General features: G+C 44.0%; 2 protein-coding genes across 16 annotated transcripts in view; one reads left to right on the plus strand and one right to left on the minus strand.

The window, feature by feature from the left end:
- LOC109895595 (SH2B adapter protein 3) overlaps positions 1 to 11,428 on the plus strand; it is a 65,938-nt gene extending 54,510 nt beyond the window's left edge. For both annotated transcript variants that reach the window (XM_020489427.2, XM_020489428.2), the window contains exons 3-8: positions 1,875 to 1,976; positions 2,200 to 2,291; positions 7,530 to 7,621; positions 8,117 to 8,331; positions 8,476 to 8,641; positions 8,908 to 11,428. In XM_020489427.2, coding sequence (XP_020345016.1) covers positions 1,875 to 1,976; positions 2,200 to 2,291; positions 7,530 to 7,621; positions 8,117 to 8,331; positions 8,476 to 8,641; positions 8,908 to 9,248 — 1,008 coding nt within the window. In that variant the 3' untranslated portion in view covers positions 9,249 to 11,428. The remainder of the gene's footprint in view (positions 1 to 1,874; positions 1,977 to 2,199; positions 2,292 to 7,529; positions 7,622 to 8,116; positions 8,332 to 8,475; positions 8,642 to 8,907) is intronic.
- A 780-nt stretch (positions 11,429 to 12,208) lies between these two features.
- Positions 12,209 to 20,204, minus strand: part of LOC109895594 (ataxin-2) — a 28,818-nt gene continuing 20,822 nt past the window's right edge. For 3 of the 14 annotated variants that reach the window (XM_031830456.1, XM_031830465.1, XM_031830454.1), the window contains 10 exons: positions 18,656 to 18,963; positions 18,378 to 18,444; positions 18,086 to 18,232; positions 17,331 to 17,348; positions 16,804 to 16,876; positions 14,624 to 14,817; positions 14,343 to 14,469; positions 13,676 to 14,067; positions 13,409 to 13,568; positions 12,209 to 12,762 (listed from right to left, as the gene is read on the minus strand). In XM_031830456.1, the coding sequence (XP_031686316.1) occupies positions 12,743 to 12,762; positions 13,409 to 13,568; positions 13,676 to 14,067; positions 14,343 to 14,469; positions 14,624 to 14,817; positions 16,804 to 16,876; positions 17,331 to 17,348; positions 18,086 to 18,232; positions 18,378 to 18,444; positions 18,656 to 18,963 (1,506 nt within the window). In that variant the 3' untranslated portion in view covers positions 12,209 to 12,742. The remainder of the gene's footprint in view (positions 12,763 to 13,408; positions 13,569 to 13,675; positions 14,068 to 14,342; positions 14,470 to 14,623; positions 14,818 to 16,803; positions 16,877 to 17,330; positions 17,349 to 18,085; positions 18,233 to 18,377; positions 18,445 to 18,655; positions 18,964 to 20,204) is intronic. The other 11 variants (XM_031830466.1, XM_031830464.1, XM_031830467.1 and 8 more) reach the window with 7 other exon arrangements.

The raw sequence follows: 20,204 nt of genomic DNA on the forward strand, positions 1-20,204 counted from the left end.
CATTAGTTTGAGTGTCGGTACAAAGGCTCCGCGTTGTGCTGTATCGTGGATATTTGTGTAGGCCAATTTATCATGGCTGGTGTGTGTGTTTGCCTATGTTTAGTGTGTGTGTGTGTGTGTGTGTGTGTGTGTGTGTGTGTGTGTGTGTGTGTGTGTGTGTTCAGCATTTGGTATATATTACCTCCATCCTCCCTCAGACTCAGCATGGTGGATGGGACAGGTTACATGCCCACCGGACTGTTTTTGAAAATAATTAGACAAAATATTTTGGACTTTTTGGAGTGTGTGTGGAAGGTAGGTTGATGGAGTTGGCAGAAAGAAAAGCTGTGTGTGTGTGTGGGCACGCAATCATGTGTCTGCTTTTTTGTACACACTAGTTAGTCAGTCAGTTAATCATTTCTTCTCAGATTCCTTCAATGAGTCATACTTTTAATTTCTCCCTAAAGCTGTTTGGATGAACAATGGCTCTGTGTTATTAATTTATACTAAGACTCATGAGGAAAGGAAACGAGGGGGAAAGGAATCTCCTTTTGATGTGCCCCACCTGTCTGATTATTCCAAATGGCACACTATTCCATATGTAGTGCACTACTTTTGACCAGGGCCCATAGGCCACGTCCCAAAATTAATTCACTATATAGTGGATAGGGTAACATTTGGGATGCATCCATAGACATTCCTCCCGCTCACACACTCACAGTTGCATAGGGTCACACTCATCTGACTCAGCCTTCTGGAATACACCTCTTAGGACCTGAGTGTTGCGCCAACTGTGATTTGTTATGCTCTGCTGTTTGATCCCCATTTCTAGGATTTATTGTAAAGGAGGGATTTTAGGGATTATCTACAAAAAATAGTGGAGATCTAGGCTTAGTAATTTGCTGTAGAGTGAGGAGATGTACATTTTGGGTTATGCCGTTCTGACTACACCATATGCAAATCCAGTACATATTGTTTCCACCCACCCACCCACCCACCCACTCTTTCCAAGGTACACCTGCCTTCACATAGCATAAGAATTCCTCATAACGAGGTGACTGGGGTTGATATCACATGCACTTCATCCATCCCGGAAGCCAGCACGTGGAACAGCTCACACATGACACACACAAAAGCCTAGCTATCATCAGCACACAATGAGCACCTTCTGCTTTCTTTCCCTCCACCCATTTGCGCTGGAAAGAAAGCGACGAGATTCAATTTGGAAAATGGTGAACTCTCCTCCTCTCGTCTCCTTTCCTCCTTCTGAGCTGGGCTGGAGAGTGTGTTTCGTGAGCAGTAGCCTTCCTCCAGCCCACTCTGTGTCTCTCCAGTCTGAACAGGGCCTGGTGCTCAGCCCAGAGAGCTCCACTGAGGGACGCTCCAGACTCATACACACAGGTACACATACTTTAGACACACTGAAACTGAGAAGGAGAGGCACGCACACACAACCTGCATGTCCCAGTGAATGTGAGTTTCCCACTAGTTCCTCCACCATCTGGTACCCCTCTCCATCCAGTTCTGGAGCTCTTGTCAGAGAGATCTGTAGAGCAAAAGGAAAACATCAAAACAGCGATAGATACAATTCATGCAACCTAATATTTCTACTCTCCAAACCAACACAAACTTAACCTCCTCACCACAAACACTGACTAAAATGGTCCTGATGAACGAAGATGTACGTAAAGCAGAGGCAAACTTTAGCTTGAAACTCCTCTTAATGTGGCACAAACATACCGGTATGACTTATGTGGTGTTTTAAAGGGAGTTCTGTCAATGTGGTGTGTTACTGGAACAGAGTGTTGTTTGAGGGGTCTAGAACATGACATGCTGTTTCAATGTCTTCTCTGTCTCTCTCTCTCTCTCTCTCTGTGGGTGTGTCCATCTTCCAGGGCTCTAGTCCCAAACTGACAGTTCATTGTGCAGACATCCTAGAGATCCGCCGCTGCAACCGCCTGGAGATGCCCGACAACATGCACACGTTTGTTTTAAAGGTGAGGCGGAGACTCTCCCCTGCTAGTGATGCTGATCCATCTTCCTGCCTTGTCGTGTCCCTCGCCACAAGAAAAGTGTATACACGCAAACAAGCACACACACACACACACACCCTCTGCCAAATTGTCTGTTTCTTTCCATTCCTGTTCTTGAGGGTGTGTTCATATTTCTGTGTGTGTGTGCATACAATCTCCTTTACCACTAGTTTTGTCTCCTCTCCAGGTTAATCACTATCCAGGTAGTCTCATATTTGAGACGGAAAATAACCAGCAAGTCAGCTCCTGGACAACAGAAATTAAAGAATGTATCAACAGGTGAGGGACACGGCACACTAATGTTATCAGTACACTAGTTATTTAACATGCTACTCTCCCTCCCCATCTATTTTGTATTTTCTTCATCTAGCTTTATTCCATGTGTGTGTGTGTGTGAGCGTGTTTCTCTGTGTGTGTGGGGAGCTATGTGTCAGGCGCAGCCGTGTGAAAGAGGAAGTGTGGGGGAGGTCTGAGTCTCAGTGGGGGAATCTCAGGACCTTTCTCATTTCTGCAGATGTCTAGAATTCTCCATCTCGCTTCCCCTCCCCAGACTCTGGTTTTCAGTCCAGCACGGCTTCAGCTCTGTAGCCCCCATGCCCCAAGGCCTTCAACACACACACACACACACACACACACACACACACACACACACACACACACACACACACACACACACACACACACACACACACAGATTTAAAATGATAATCTTCTTGCCAACGGTTGGACCCCCTTTTATTGAGGCGCCAAACATTAAACTTCTATCTCAGAAGGCAGTGCTGTATTTGCTAGACTATCACAAGCTAGCTACTGTAGCTGTCGGAATTGCTGACAAAGGCTAATGAATGCGTCAGAGGTACAATACTTATGTCAGTCTCATGCATTTCTCTTATGCAGTACTGACACAGTATGGTAACACTTTTGTCATCAAAATGGACACCCTGTAAAATGGTTGAAGTGTGCAGGGAATGGTGAGCTATTGACCCTGATAGTGCTGTCATTTCCTATTTCGGATGATAGGATCGTGCTCTCTATCCATGGCATAGCTGCGCTTTCAACATGTATGTTATCATGCTGTTCCAAATCAGGCAGTTAGTCACAGTACACAAGATTGTACTCAAGATTGTATGAGTGTGCACATTCATGAGTTTGCTCATGTGCGCATCTTTTTAGTGTGTGTGTGTGTGTCTTAGAGAAATATATAGAGGCTTCGTCTTTCTCCTTCTGGGTGGAGGACCTGTGAATATGTATGAGGAGGAAAAACTCCATCTCTCTCACTCTCTTACACTCTTTCACAGACAGACAGTGTGTGTCACAGTGTGTGTGATATTGGGGGTGGAGTGGAGGTATCACGTACAATAACACTAGCATTTTCAAGATTTACTGTAACAAGACATCCTTCCTGACCGAGCCCCGACGCTTTTGTGTGCCTCCGTCCTGCTGCTTCCTGTAGACTTGATGGCCCCCATCCCTCTCTCCCGCTTCCTCTTTCTTTCTTTCTTTCGTTCTTTCACTTCTCCCCTAGTGTAACCACAACTCCAAAGCTCCCTTTTGTGGTTTATATGATTGAATAAGCAGATTGTTGGATTAATATTGACCTAGTGTGATATAAATGTTTACTTTCTTGTGAGTAATGCAGTATCTTTAGGAGAGGCCAATGCACATACTGATAGGATGCATGGGGAGTGAGTAGCTCCGTTTTGTACCCTCAAAACTGTGATTCTATGTAGAAATTAGACAGTATCGTTTAAATTAAGCCTCTAAAGTCAAAAGATCAATATATGCCCAAGCAACTGGAGGAGAGTGAGCGGTCAGTTATATACAGCCACGAACCAATCTGTGTTAAGCGACGCCAACAAGCCATGGCTTCCGTTAGAGGAAAAGACAAAGAACAACTTGGAGATGCAAATGAGAGCAACGAACGGCTAAAGGATATCCAGGAAAACATAGCTAAAATGCTCTCAACGCTCCCCAAAACAAGCAAACTCTTACAATCTGTTGTTGAAGAAGTAGATTTACTCAAAAGGAAAGTAGAGTCTATTGTCAGATATGCATATGCAGGAGGAGCGTGGACGAATAGGACAACAAAAATGGCCTTCTGGAAACAGAAGAACTCTAAATATCTTCACATGGTATGGGAACACGGAGGATGGCGTTCACAAGTGCTGATGAAGCCCCGAACAGGCTGCAGTAAGCCTTTCCAGTTGAAAGAGAGCCCAATGCCCTGAGGAGGAAGAAGCAGAAAATAGTGATAAGCACACTAGGCTACAAACAATGATGCCCACGACCATCTTATCGTAAGTTAAGAAAATATTATTCCCCCCCCCCCCCCCCCCCCCATATAATCTAGACTCCATTGTCTCCAAGTAACTGTTCTTATCTAGGAAGTAACAATATAATTAGTCAATGCCAATGAGATACATGGTCATTGAAAAGACATGAAAAGACAATATAAAAAAGGAATTGTAAACCGGGTGCTTCGGGCCCTGAATCTGGATTGGCTGAAAGACATGGTACATCAGACCGTATACTATGGGTATGACAAAGCAAATCGTGTTACTGGTCTAATTACGCTAGTAACCAGTTTATAATGGCAATAAGGCACCTCTGGTGTTTGTGGTATATGGCCAATATACAATGGCTAACTCCGCGTTGCGCCGGGCATAAGAACAACCCAAATACCACACCTCATCGGGCCTCATTGCTTAAATATAGCATGTACAGTACCAGTCAAAAGTCTGCACACCTACTCATTCCAGGGTTTTTCTTTATTTTTTACTATTTTCTACATTGTAGAATAATAGTGAAGACGTCAAAACTATGAAATAAGACATATGGAATCACGTAGTAACTAAAAAGGTGTTAAACAAATCCAAATATATTTTACATTTGAGATTCTTCAAAGTAGCCACCCTTTGCCTTGATGACAGCTTTGCACACTCTTGGCATTCTCTCAACCAGTTTAACCTGGAATTATTTTCCAACAGTCTTGAAGGAGTTCTCACATGCTGAGCAACTGTTGGATGCTTTTCCTTCACTCTGCGGTCCAACTGATCCTTAACCATCTCAATTGGGTTGCGGTCGGGTGATTATGGAGGCCAGGTCATCTGATGAAACACTCCATCACTCTCCTTGGTCAAATACCCCTTATACAGCCTGGAGGTGTGTTGGGTCATTGTCCTGTTTTTTTATTTTTTTATTTCACCTTTATTTAACCAGGTAGGCTAGTTGAGGACAAGTTCTCATTTGCAACTGCGACCTGGCCAAGATAAAGCATAGCAGTGTGAACAGACAACAACACAGAGTTACACATGGAGTAAACAATTAACAAGTCAATAACACAGTAGAATAAAAAAAAAGAGAGTCTATATACATTGTGTGCAAAAGGCATGAGGAGGTAGGCGAATAATTACAATTTTGCAGATTAACACTGGAGTGATAAATGATCAGATGGTCATGTACAGGTAGAGATATTGGTGTGCAAAAGAGCAGAAAAGTAAATAAATATAAACAGTATGGGGAAGAGGTAGGTAAAATTGGGTGGGCTATTTACCAATAGACTATGTACAGCTGCAGCGATCGGTTAGCTGCTCAGATAGCAGATGTTTGAAGTTGGTGAGGGAGATAAAGTCTCTAACTTCAGCGATTTTTGCAATTCGTTCTGTTGAAAAACAAACCAGATGGGATGGTGTATCGCTGCAGAATGCTGTGGTAGCCATGCTGGTTAAGTGTGCCTTGAATTCTAAATAAATCACAGACAGTGACTCCAGCAAAGCACCCCCACACCATAACAGCTCCTCCTCCATGCTTCACGGTGGGAAATACACATGCGGAGATCATCCGTTCACCTACATGCATCTCACAAAGACACTGCAGTTAGAACCAAAACTTTCTGAGGCTGGTAACTCTAATGAACTTATCCTCTGCAGCAGAGGTAACTCTTCATGTCTTAAAGTAATGATGGACTGTTGTTTCTTTCTGCTTATTTGAGCTGTTCTTACCATAATATGGTCTTTTATCAAATAGGGCTATCTTCTGTATGCATGGGCTCCATGATGGGGGGAAAAGCATATGGTTCTCGAACACTTAACCACATCTGCTGACAATCTCTTTTTCTTGCAAGAGTTACATAAAAAAAAAAAGAGAAATGTATTATTTAAAGAGGAGCTGGATTGGAGAGGCCCATGCTGCCACCTACTGTAGTAACAGTAGAGGTGTACGCATCCTGATAAATGAGAATAAATGGGAATGGTATGAAATCCAAAAGTTATGGTCGGACCTAGAAAGTTAGCTGAACAAAAATGTAAATTCAACAATTTAATTTTACAGAGTTGCAGTTCATATGAGGAAATCAGTCAATTTAAATAAATAAATTAGACCCTAATCTATGGATTTCACATGACTGGGAAAACAGATACCTTAAAAAAAATGGGCCTCACAATGGGCCTCAGGTTCTCGTCACAGTATTTTTGTGCATTCAAACTGCCATCGATAAAATGCAGTTGTGTTCATTGTCCGTATCTTATAACTGCCCATACCATAACCCCACCGCCACCATGTGTCACTCTGTTCACAATGTTGACATCAGCAAACCGCTTACCCACACGATGCCATACACTTGGTCTGTGGTTTTGAGGCCGGTTGGACATACTGCCAAATTCTCTAAAACAATGTTGGCGGCGGCTTATGATAGAGACATTAACATTCTCTGGCAACTGCTCTGGTGGACATTCCTGCAGTCAGCATGCCAATTGCACACTCCGTCAAAACTTGAGACATCTGTCGCATTGTGTTGTGTGACAAAACTGCACATTTTAGAGTGGCCTTTTACTGTGCCCAGTACAAGATGCACCTGTGTAATGATCATGCAGGTTAATCAACTTCTTGATATGCCACACCTTTCAGGTGGATGGATTATCTTGGCAAATGAGAATCGCACACTAACACAGATGTAACCACAATTGTGCACAACATTTGAGAGAAATAAGCTTTTTATGTGAGTATGAGAAATGTCTGGGATCTTTTATTTCAGCTCATGAAACATGGGACCAACACTTTACATATTGCATTTATATTTTTGTTCAGTATGCAATGTACACTTACTTTTAATCCATCTGTCTGCATATTTCAAGACATGGCATATGGGGTTGTCGTGAGATACCCAATGGGCTAAATCCCTAGCAAACACAGATTAATCAAATTGCATTCTATACTGAAGATCATGATTTGGTGATTATTGGAGTCAGGTGTGTTAGCTGGGGCTGAGGAAAAACTGTGACACCAATCAGGCACTCGAGGACTGGAATTGCCCACCCCTGGGCTAGACGATTCTCTTCTCATCACTCATCTTGAAAAGATGTATCAATCAGTCCGCCATCAATGGAAAAATCTATTTATTTACATAGTACATTTCAGCCTTGTGCAGTTGATGGCAGCGTCATGTCAAGAAGGATGGGCTAACATTTTAGCCCAGTCTGGATTGGCTGCTGCTAACTGAAGTCATTGTTTATTACACAGGTCTGGCAGCGTGGATTTGGAGCTCCTAACCTACCCTGTGGACAATGCTGCGATGGCCAAACGGAAAGGGAACTCCGAGTCAGGGAGTCAGGGTGGGTGTCAGGGACAGGAAGGGTCGGACCCCAACCTGGAAGTGTGTAACAATTAATATCTCAGGATGATATTGTATCTTTATGTTTGAAACGATGCTGTAGTGGTTGGCCCAGTCACTTGTAACTGTTTGAGGAGTTGTGGGTATGATTCCTGCATGGGCTGCATGTATATCTTATGAACATTCCGGCAGGGCGACAGGTAGCCTATGGGTTAGTGTTGGACCAGTAACAGAAAGGTTGGTGGTTTGAATACCCGAGTCAACAAGGTAATCAGTATTTTGTTGATTTTCCCTTGAGCAAGGCAATTAAGCCAAATTTGCTCTATACGACTATACTATACCATACTACTATGGCTGACCCTGTTAAACAACAAATTTCACTGCAACTATCCAGTGGGTGTACCCCCCAAAAGATGAGCTATTTGTGGATCAAAGGGTCTGCTAAATGACCATGTTACATTCTATTCTTATACTTCCCCTGTTGTCCCCCCACTAGGAACTGCGACCTTTGCCCTCTCGGAGCAGGTGTTCCATAAGACTGACCGCTTCCTGTGTTCATACCCCTGGTTCCACGGGCCCATCTCGCGGGTCAAGGCGGCCCACCTGGTCCAGAACTTGGGCCTGGAGGGCCATGGAGTGTTCCTAGTGAGGCAGAGTGAGACTCGCCGCGGAGACTACGTCCTCACCTTCAACTACCAGAGCAAGGCCAAGGTGGGGTGCACACACCTTGGATCAACCATAGGTTCTAGAAGAATACCTTCTTAGTTTTTGATATCATGAAGATGTCTGAATAAAAGCATCATTGACATTGTTGTTCATGTCGATGTATCTCCCTCCGCCTCTCTCTTTCTGCAGCACCTGCGTCTGTCTCTAACAGAGTGGGGTCAGTGTAGGGTGCAGCACCTGCGCTTCCCATCCGTCATGGACATGCTCAGTCACTTTCGCCTCTACCCCATACCCCTGGAGTGTGGCACTGCCTGTGACGTCACCCTCTCAAGCTTCGTGGTGGCTAACTCCCAAGGTGAGCCCTCATCACTGACCCCTGACCTACACTGGACATAAACACCCGCCCCCACCAATACTTTTGAATTTAGGGCTACTGCTAACACTTAACTTTACATAAATGTATTTAAAAATAATTGCACACAAAGAAAATACAATTTTATTATAGATGTGCCATAAACAACTACTTGGATATAAAGTATATGGGAATCCGCACAGGATGTTACAAGTGAAATCCTTTATGTCAGCATAAATAATGTTATGTCATTGTGTCCTCTCTCTCAGGTCAGATTTCAGCGGCTGTTCTGGTTCCCTTCTCCCTGAACTGCTGGAGCTCCGAGCCCAGCCTGGCCCACTGCAGCCCAGCCACCTGCCCCAGCCTGCTCCCCTCAGCAGGCCCCTCTCCAGGCCCCCTGCCCCAGCCCGGACACCCTCATCTATACACCGCTCCCCTCTCAGACCTCCCCACCTCAGGTGCCCTGCGTCGGAGCGAGTCGGTGGGCCGCAGACCTCTACTGCGTCACCCCAACCCCCACCCACCCTTTACTCAGCGAGACTCCGACTACGAACTGGAGCCAGACAGGGGCCGCAAGCGGGCCATCGACAACCAGTACATGTTCCTCTGACCGGCCGACTCCCTTTCTCCCTGTCACAGCCGGCCCAGAGGTCACCGCAAAACTCCAAGCAAGTGCCAGATGGACTCATGAGTGAACGTGTATGCCCAAGTTGAGGTCTGTTTCATGGTGGGGGTGACAGAGTTCATTATGAATGTATTTTTAGGAAAGTGTTTAATATTGTTATATGATTATTCTCATTTTATAAAGCGGATGTCGTTGTTTTAAGGGATGTTGCTACATGGGAGTGAGTGGCACTGATGTGGAAGGTCTTCCCTCAGGCAGGGGAGCGGGGCGCCCTCACTGCCTCTCCCTCCCCTTTAATAGGGGTCTGTTTAAGGGCCCTGAAGCGTTGGGCAACACTCCCTCCCCTCCACACACACACTCCCATTTTATAGTGTATTCTAATGATACCCTGTGTATTTGAAATGCACACATTCTGTACATTGTGTATTTTAATTCGCTGACTATTTTTGTTGGAAAACCGAAGGTGTTGAAAAAGGAACCTAAAAAACTGTGTGGAGCCTTCCAACAGTCTCACTGTTGGGTTATGTATTGACGTTAAACCTCCCGAGACGGGACTGAACAAGGGAGTTAACCCCATAAAGAAAGATGTCGGGAAGGGACACACCCTATTCTAGAATCCCTGTTCCCCTCCACAGCCTCGACTCTCAAGCCCTGTGCACAACTCTTATATAACACATTTCACACAATGTTCGTGATACAACACTTTGTCTGCCCAAACATGTTTACATAACCATTGTGCAAAACTCGGTTGTATCACAAGCATTGTACCTGTATTGTACAACTTGAATGTGTATGGGGCAAAATATTAGCATGTTAATTTCCTGTTAGCATTAAAGTCCTTACCTTCATAGCATTAACTTCTTTCATCTTAACATTGTTCTCTCCAGCTCTACGACTCAAGGACAAAGCTGGACCTTTCTGAAGGCATTTGTTTTTTGCTAGTTAAATGTTTCCCTTCTATATGGCTTCTTAATCAGCGAGCTCTTGAAAGAGACAAACGTCACCAAAGAAAATGTGAGGAAAAGACTGCACTCCCTTGCTTTTACTAAGAACCCTCGTGCGCATGGCCCCTTAACACATTTTATGTAAGCAACCGTTCTGGTGTACATTTTTGTTTATTAATTAAACTTTCTTTAACATACCACAGTACCCATCACTTTTCCTGTATGGACATCTTCTTTCCCAACACTAACTTAGCAGTGAAACCTTAATCATTGAGTTGTACAGCTTACCCCCTAGAAGTCCTACAGTATTTATGGTCATGTTTATTTCTTATCATAGAAGGGCTTTCTGTTTTTAAGAAATGCACAAAGGCATGTTTATTTCCTTTTTAAATGACCAGGACATCGACTTGCCATGAAAGGAGATGTCTTTTTCATTGCATGACCCAGCTAAAAATCTATTAAGGAATTTTACAATAGTTTTTAATCAGGTACCTTCCGATATTGAAACTGACTTTGTCAAAGATTAGACAATTGCAGACAAGTATGGTTTGTTTCCTGTGCTTAAATTGAAACTAATCCCAAACCCCAATCTGTTCTGCAAATGCGTAAGGAAAGCAACGGTATCATTGACTTATCAGTCCCTTTGACCTGTAGCCAGAAAGACTGTGCCTTGCCTGAAAACTGCTGTTGCTTTGAACCTCAGGGCATGATGTGTTTGAACTTAGTGCAATAAATGAGGTATTTCCAATCATTTAGACTATGGCACATTGAACGCTTTATATTATAGCTTAACCTGTACATTGTCTTTGCACTCAATCATATTGGGAAAACAAATCACACCAAGAGTTCTGGCAAGCTTAGTGCATTCCACTACTGTAGACAGGTGTTGAAGAGTGAGCAACACCAGTCTGTCTGCACATATCAGGTTAGTTTTATACTCCAAAATGGCCCCAACGTACCTCAGGCCCATGTATTAGAACATTTGCTGACATGCATTTATTTTGCCCGGTCAGTCAAGCCATCTGACATTGTTCAAGTTCAACTGATTTAATGTGTCTTCTCAATACTGTTATGTATTAGCACTAAACATTCCATTAAACCAAAGCTTTCCATCTGTCAATCTTTGATCAATTGTTACATTTCCCTAAGTTATAAGCATTCTAAATGATATCAACTGTATATTTGACTTTTGTAATATAAAGCTAACCCCCAAAAAATGTACCTACAACAGCATTTTTGTGACTATGAAAAAGCTAGTTTTTCTGCAAATATTACTTTGACAAGTCTCTGACATTAGACATAGGTATAAAACAGCATTGTATGGCTCCTGCACATAGCCCTATAATGCTTTCACCAGTCTAGTCCTTTCGGGGCTGGGGTTCAAATAGAACTGGGATGTGAAAGTGAGTGAACCAAGAGACGTGTGAAACATGAGCGTTGTTTATACCTGGTGGCAACCTGCATCCTGATCTCATTCACATTCTGCTGACATTAAGACCAGTATAGACACACCTCCAGAAGTAGTCAGGGATACATTGATTTGTTGAATGAAAGCAGTGGGCAGAGCTTAGTGACAGGTCGGGGGGTGGAGTTTACAGGTGAGCGTCAAATAAAGGCCTTTAAGGATGGTAGGTTGGAGGGCGATAATTATTCTAAATGACTTACTGAGCAGCCTTATCTATGCTGGTGCGGTGTACTAGGCTAGGTCACAGGTTCTAATCTCGCAGATGATATATTTTTTTTTTAAGGATGGTCACATTATACCACCCTCTAAAATCAACGGGATAGGGACCAGAAAGTCACAAATTCTTGCCGATGCCCGTTCTTAAGTGTGAACCTTGCTTGGCCATATTTACTGGAAATTAAATTGTAATTCGTATCTGTCAAGGCCACTGACAAACCTATCCCTATTTTTTTTTAGACATCGATGAATGGTATTACAAAATTAACACTTGATTATACATAGAACGCAAAAAAAAAAAGACTGCCAATACAGCTGTTTGTTTTTTAAAAAAGTTTATTTTTCCCCCAAGTGTTTTAAATTATTTATATTATCTACAAAGCAAAAGATAATGGTTCAGGTGAGAAGTGGGATCACTTTAGCCATCATAATTAATAATGTTTGTCCTTTAGGCCAAACTTGTTATTAATTACAGGAAGATTTTAATTAGTTTTAGTTTGGTTAAAACCTGTTCTGAAGTCTTGAATGCAGCAGCTGTTAAACAGTAACACTGTTTATAAGTAGAAAGAATTTCCATATCAAGGTGCAGATCATTTTATCTTTCTCTCAATTGGCAAGCTGAATCAAGTTTCATTAGGGACCCTCTGCAGGTTTCTTAAAAGGTGTGTGTGGGGAAGAGGGAGGGTATTCTTTGTTATTAATAAAACCTCTCCAATGCAACAACCTGTGGAACATTCTTTATGACTGGGAGAGGAAAGCATGTGTAGTAGCATGACGAGATCTGTGTCAAGACCCTTGAAGAGAGCGAGGGCTGGATAAGGGGTCCATGTTCTCAGTAGCACCCTCCACAGCTGCTACTGATGGTGCTGTTGCACTGGAGGGACACAAAACGGAGGAAATCAGTGAAATTGGCCAGTCGTGGTTAGAATATTTATCATCAAATCAAATTTGATTTGTCACATGCACCGAATACAACAGGTGTAGACCTCACCGTGAAATGCTTACTTACAAGCCCTAACCAACAATGCAGTTCAAGAAAGAGCGTTAAAATATTTACTAAATAAAGTAAAAAATGCTAATCAATCAAAAAGTAACACAATGTACATAACAATAACGAGACAATATACCGGGGGTACCGGTACTGAGTCAATGTGCGGGGGTACAGTTTAGTCGAGGTAATTTGTAAAGTGACTATGCATAGATAATAAACAGCGAGTAGCAGCAGTGTAAAAACAAAGTCCGGATGGCCATTTCATCAGTTGTTCAGCAGTCTTATGGCTTGGGGGTAGAAGCTGTTAAGGAGCCTCTTGGTCCATAGCACTTATTACAAGAATTTCAGCTAAATGTATCATTAACGATAAGGCTAGGGAAAACTAGATCAAACATTGACGTGATGAACAAACATATTTGCCCCAATTTAATACTTGGAAGTGTGTTTAGTTGAACAAGCAGTACAGAGACATCTGTCAGGTGATTAGAAGAGTCCCGCCCCCGAGGCATATAGGGATGGGGTGATGTACCTTGGGGGTGTGCCAAGTAAGAGAAGTGTGTAGTGGAGGACACTGGGATGGGGTTGAGGGCATTCTGGGGGAGTTGGGGGCCGCCTGGCTGCTGGGTGGCCATCAGCATCATCTGAGGGTGGCTAGGGTGGGAGGGAACCATCCCAGACTGCATATGGGCCTAGAAGGAAGAGAAAGCGAGAGAGAGAACATTAGTAGAAAGAGATACATACAACTGTTACTGACTCCATAAAAAGGTTTTGTGTTTTTGTTCCTGGGACCACTAACCTGTTCATATAGTATGTACTCAGAGTGAAGTGAAGGGCTTCTGAAGGTGGAGCTCACCTGCTGCATGTGGGCCATGTGGGAGGGGTTGTAGCCGTGCTGCATCTGCTGGGGGTGGAGGTAGACGGCCTGCTGGGCCGAGGGGAAGCTGCCCTGGGGGGACTGGGGGTTGGTCCCCGGGGTCATGGAGGGCGGGGTGGGGGCCAGGGCCTGGTACATCTGCTGCTGGGGCTGGTTGCCCATGTGCAGGGCCTGGGCGGCTGCAGCCTGGTGCTGTTGGACGGGGCTGGGAGCCGGGTGGTTTCCCCCATGCTGCCCGCCCTGCTGGGCCTGGCCTGTGGGCGTGGCCGAGGGTTGGGGGTGCTGGTACTGCTGCGGCATGGGGCCTTGTGACACTGGAAGCACAAAACAAAGACTGGGTTATTGGCATGGACCAGATTGAATGTAGAGTGTTTGCTTTACCACAAGAAAGTTATCTAAACGTACATTTTTTTTTTAAAACTGGGGTGAGTATGCAACGCTATTACAAATCTCTCAACTTCCGGTCCCAGAACATAAATTATGTAGCTAATTTTGTTCTGGGTGCCAAGATAAAGTACACAAAGACAGAAGACTAAACAAAGTGACAATAGAGTGACACACAGAGGGGGGTGGGGTGGGCGTTGCTTACCATACATGGTGTGAGTCTGCTCGCCATACTGGGTGGTGGAGGAGACCAGCTGGCCGGGCTGGCCGTGGTTGGGAGGGGCCATCATCCTGGCCTGACTGTGCATCACCGGGCTGAACACATGCTGGGCCTGGGGGGGGGGGGGGGGGGGGGGGGCACATATTGCTTGTGCCCTATTCACAATACACTGCTAATGACTTAAAGGCATACATGCCAATCTTTTGTGATACCTTTATGGACCATGGAAAGCTGTGAGTCGAGTTGTAATTTTGGGAGATTGTTACCTGTGACTGGTAGTGGGGCATCTGCTGCATCAGTTGCTGGCTGGTAAACTGCTGTGGGCTGCAGGTGAAGTACTGGGCTGAATAGGTGGGGCTTTGGGCCACAATGGGCGGCCCCGCGGCTTGGGCTGGGTGCATCATTGTGGGTGTGCCCTGGGGGTGGTGCTGGTCTGACCTCTGCTGGGGCATGTTGGCTACTGCAGCAGCCAGTGGAACACAACATCCAGGATTACAGGAAAGTTGAAGTTGGAAGTTTACATACACTTAGGTTGGAGTCATTAACACTCATTTTTCAACCATTCCACAAATGTCTTGTTAACAAACTATAGTCTTGGCAAGTCGGTTAGGACATCTACTTTGTGCATGACACAAGTCATTTTTCCAACAATTGTTTACATACAGATGATTTCATTGTATCACAATTCCAGTGAGTCAGGGGTTTACATACACGAAGTTGACTGTGCCTTGAAACAGCTTGGAAATTTCCAGAACATGATGTCATGGCTTTAGAAGCTTCTGATAGGCTAATTCACATTCTTTGAGTCAATTGGAGGTGTACCTGTGGATTTATTTCAAGGCCTACCTTCAAACTCAGTGCCTCTTTGCTCGACATCATGGGAAAATCAAAAGAAATCAGCCAAGACCTCAGAAAAAAACATTTATAGACCTCCACAAGTCTGGTTCATCCTTGGGAGAAACTTCCAAATGCCTGAAGGTACCACGTTCATCTGTACAAACAATAGTACGCAAGTATAAACACCATGGAACCACGCAGCCGTCATACTGCTTTGGAAGGAGACGTGTTCTGTCTACTAGAGATTAACGTACTTTGGTGCAAAAAGTTCAAATCAATCCCAGAAGAACAGCAAAGGACGATGTGAAGATGCTGGAGGAAACAGGTACAAAACTATCTATAGCCACAGTAAAACTAGTCCTATATCCACATAACCTGAAAGGCCGCTCAGCAAGGAAGAAGCCACTGCTCCAAAACCGCCATAGAAAAATCCAGACTATGGTTTACAACTGCACATGGGGACAAGGAACGTACTTTTTGGAGAAATGTCCTCTGGTCTGATGAAACAGAAATAGAACTGTTTGGCCATAATGACCATTGTTATGTTTGGAGGAAAAAGGGGGATGCTTGCAAACCGAAGAACACCATCCCAACCGTGAAGCACAGGGGTGGAAGCATCATGTTGTGGGGGCGCTTTGCTGCAGGAGGGACTGGTGCACTTCACAAAATAGATGGCTTCATGAGGAGGGAATATTATGTGGATATATTGAAGCAACAGCTCAAGACATCAGTTAGGAAGTTAAAGCTTGCTCGCAAATGCCTCTTCCAAATGGACAATGACCCCAAGCATACTTCCAAAGTTGTCGCAAAATGGCTTAAGGACAACAAAGTCAAGGTATTGGAGTGGCCATCACAAAGCCCTAACCTCAATCCCATAGAGAATTTGTGGGCAGAACTGAAAAAGCATGTATGAGCAAGGAGGCCTACAAACCTGACTCAGTTACACCAGCTCTGTCAGGAGGAATGGGCCAAACGCACTGTGGGAAGCTTGTGAAAGGCTACCGGAAACGTTTGACCCAAGTTAAACAATTTAGAAGGCAATGCTACCAAATACTAATTGAGTGCAAGTAAACTTCTGACCCACTGGCAATGTGATGAAAAGAATAAAAGCTGAAATAAATCACTCTATTATTCTGATATTTCATATTCTTAAAATAAAGTGGTGACCTAACTGACCTAAGACAGGGAATTTTTACGAGGATTAAATGTCAGGAATTGTGAAAAACTGAGTTTAAATGCATTTGGCTAAGGTGTATGTAAACTTCCGACTTCAACTGTATGTGCACGGGGGGGGGGGCGCAGCCTTCTTAAATTCAATATTAGTCTACAGTACTGAATTTACCCTATGACATGGTCTCCAAAAGCACTGTTAATCAGAGCAGCTCCCCAGCAGTTTGCTCCCCAGCAGACTAGACAGCAATATCTAACACCGCTACGACCCCATGCAGGCCAGGTGTTAAACTAAAAATGTACCTGCACACGTGATCTTATTCTCTTTTGACTCCATCCATTCGACTCCATACGTATTTGTGTGTCGGACATACCCAGATGCTGAACTGTGCAATTAGTGAAGACAGGGACAGACAGCATTGGCAGTGAGCATTCTCACCTTTACCTGGTCTGTAGGGCTTGGACTGGCTCACCGTCATATGAGGCATCTGGACATGGTACATGGCTGGAGACTGAGAGATGAGATCAGAAGCAAACGTTTAGCCAACTGAAACCTTACATTGATTCTCCGCTCCCCACCCTTTCAACTTTTGACTCCCTTCTCATCCACCCTCACTCCTTGTTCACAGCATGCCGTGTGGACTTGAAGTGAGAAGAAAGGTTGGCTGGGCAATTACCTTAGGCCACATGGATACAGTGCAGCTGTCCACCAATGGGTTCCAACATAGCCCATTTACTAACCTGGATGACCATGCACTTCTTATTCTATATCTATCTGCAAACATTAATGCAGGCTTATCAAATAAAGACGTGAGAATTGCTCTGCATTGCGTCAGTGTTTGTAAACTCAAATAACAAATTGGCAAACCAACATCTGATGAGACATTTTCAAGCAAGCAAAACATCTCATATGGATTTTGGCAAAAAAGGTAAGAAACAAGTAGATAGCTTAAGAAATGCACGAACCTTCCAGATAATGCTTTTCTAATGGAGAGAGAGGAAAGGGAGAAAAGAAAAAAAAGAACCATTCTTTAGTTGCTAGTTTTTTTTTTCTTTAACCAGAAATGATTCTCTGAACTCAAATGACCGATGTTGGATTACCAACAATTTCTTATAGCAAATTCAAAAACCAAAATATATTTTAGAACAATAAATCACTTAGCGACAGCGACTCCAGAGAAATCACAATCACACCATTATATATTTCACAACAGATTAACTTGTCTCACAAACTGCATTCACTCAGAGTTCTACATTACTTCCAACTACCCTATAACAAAACACTTATCTTCAAGCCTACACAAAAGTTTAAAAATGAGAGATTCAAGTCAGAGAAAACATTAATTCAACCTCGACTTGAACCAACCTAAAGACTCTGGAAATGTCACAAACCAATATAAACAAGCAATAGGCTACTGTACATGACTTCACACACGATGAGTTTATGGCTGTGGAATGGTGAAGACCGGTCAAAGTGGGCAATGGTGAAACGGTGACCAGACAGGCCAAAGTGAGAGGAGAGGGCCTCTAACAAGTGCATGCCACAACTGCATATCCAAATTCAGCTGGACCACACAAATACACCCCCCCCCTCATGTCTTCCTGTTGCATGATACATTCCTTGCAAGGAGAGAGATGCAACAGAGAGGAGAGGACAACAGTGAGAGATATGACAGGAAAGGAGGCCAACTAAATATGGAGAGTGTGTGCATGTGTCTCACCTGAACTCCAGGGCTGACTGGGGTCAGAGGGTACATCTGGGGGAAGCAGACCGTCTGGCTGTAGACTTGTTGGGGCTGCTGCACCACGATGGAGGGGCTGGGCTGGCCCTGTGGCCGCGGGGGGGTTGGAGTGGTGGCCGGTTTGTGCTACAGGCCACACGCACACACACACACACACACACACGACAGGGAAACTCTATAAAAGTCACTACAGCTTAAAAAGGAATGTCTGTCAAGTGGAAAAGTCAAAAAGCAGGATGAGAATAGTTACTCGGGCAGTCAGACAACTAACCTGAGTATTGAACACCCTGGGTTTGAACTCATGGGCATTAGGATTGAGAGTCGACTTTATGATTTGACTGCGGACCGGGAAAAAAAGAACAGTTAAGACAAAATCATTTTTTCCCTCAACGTGAGCAATCCCTTGAGTTCCAGGATGATACATTTTTCGCTGGTCAGTTGTCTTTTTGAGCCACGTTCTGTTATTTGTGCTTACCCTCAAAGAGGCCCATTCTAAAACACCAACTCAAATAGAAATAATGGGAGCAAATACATGGCCATGACACTCACTCTTTGACTGGCTCATTTTCTTCTTTGTCCTCAGGCTTGGCCCCTCCGCTGAAGGTGGGTGCAGACGTCTGGACACCCTGCGAGGTCACGTCAGGCCCCCTCTTCTGCTCCGGGGCAGGACAGAGGGTAGAGGAGGATGGTGCTCCAGGGCTGCCTGCCTTGCTGCTCCCGGTGGGGGCCACGTTGCCCTCCTCAGACCCATCCAAACCCTTGTCCAGGGGAAGCTCCTTGGGCTTCTCTCCCGCGGCATCTGGTGGAGGCTTGGTCATCTGCTCAAACTGTGGATCTGGGTTGGAGCTGGACTGCAACTGAGCGAGACAAAGAAAGAGAGAAAGAGCGTTTTGATCGCAAGCCGATAGTAAGTCAATATGACTAGCAATGAAGAATTGGTAGTTAGCTATCCACGAAGAATTGACAGCATAATATTAGTTTTAGGTTGGGTTTTTCCCCCCCAACTAGCTGGCTAGATATATTATTACGATTCACAAACAGCTAGCAGATAATTATGAAGTAAAGCTTCATAATTATTTTCTTTGTGTATATACAGTGGGGCAAAAAAGTATTTAGTCAGCCACCAACTGTGCAAGTTCTCCGACTTAAAAAGATGAGAGAGGCCTGTAATTTTCATCATAGGCACACTTCAACTATGACAGACAAAATGAGAAGTCTTCCCAGCCTGGTGCAGGTCTACAATTTTGTTTCTGGTGTCCTTTGACAGCTCTTTGGTCTTGGCCATAGTGGAGTTTGGAGTGTGACTGTTTGAGGTTGTGGACAGGTGTCTTTTATACTGATAACAAGTTCAAAGAGATGCCATTAATACAGGTAACGAGTGGAGGACAGAGGAGCCTCTTAAAGAAGAAGTTACAAGTCTGTGAGAGCCAGAAATCTTACTTGTTTGTAGGTGTCCAAATACATATTTTCCACCATAATTTGCAAATAAATTCATTAAAAATCCTACAATGTGATTTTCTGGATTATTTTTCTCATTTTGTCTGTCATAGTTGAAGTGTACCTATGGTGAAAATTACAGGCCTCTCATCTTTTTAAGTGGGAGAACTTGCACAATTGGTGGCTGACAATACTTTTTTGCCCCACTATCTTGTCAAGTTTCTATTGCCATTGTCCTGGCAGGAAAAAGGTTCAGTAAATGGTGAGGTGCAGCCAGCGAGAGGTAATACAGCAGGGAGGAGTGCGAGTGCCTCTCAAATGTAGGTTGTCCACCCACTCTGAAAATGCGCTATGGTGATTAAATTTCACATCCTTATGTTCTAAAATACATTTTACCAAGACAAATATGATTAGCCATGTTCTGAATCGTTCAGTGGGGTCTTTCATTAAGAGCCAGTTTGCGCTGTTCTGTGAAGGGAGTAGTACACAGCGTTGTACGAGATCTTCAGTTTCTCTTGGCAATTTCTCGCATGGAATAGCCTTAATTTCTCAGAACAAGAATAGACTGACAGAGTTTCAGACGAAAGTTCTGTTTCTGGCAATTTTGAGCCTGTAATCGAACCCACAAATGATAATGTTCCAGATACACAACTAGTCTAAA

This window comes from Oncorhynchus kisutch, linkage group LG8 (genome assembly GCF_002021735.2).
Source record: "Oncorhynchus kisutch isolate 150728-3 linkage group LG8, Okis_V2, whole genome shotgun sequence".
NCBI lineage: Eukaryota > Metazoa > Chordata > Actinopteri > Salmoniformes > Salmonidae > Oncorhynchus > Oncorhynchus kisutch.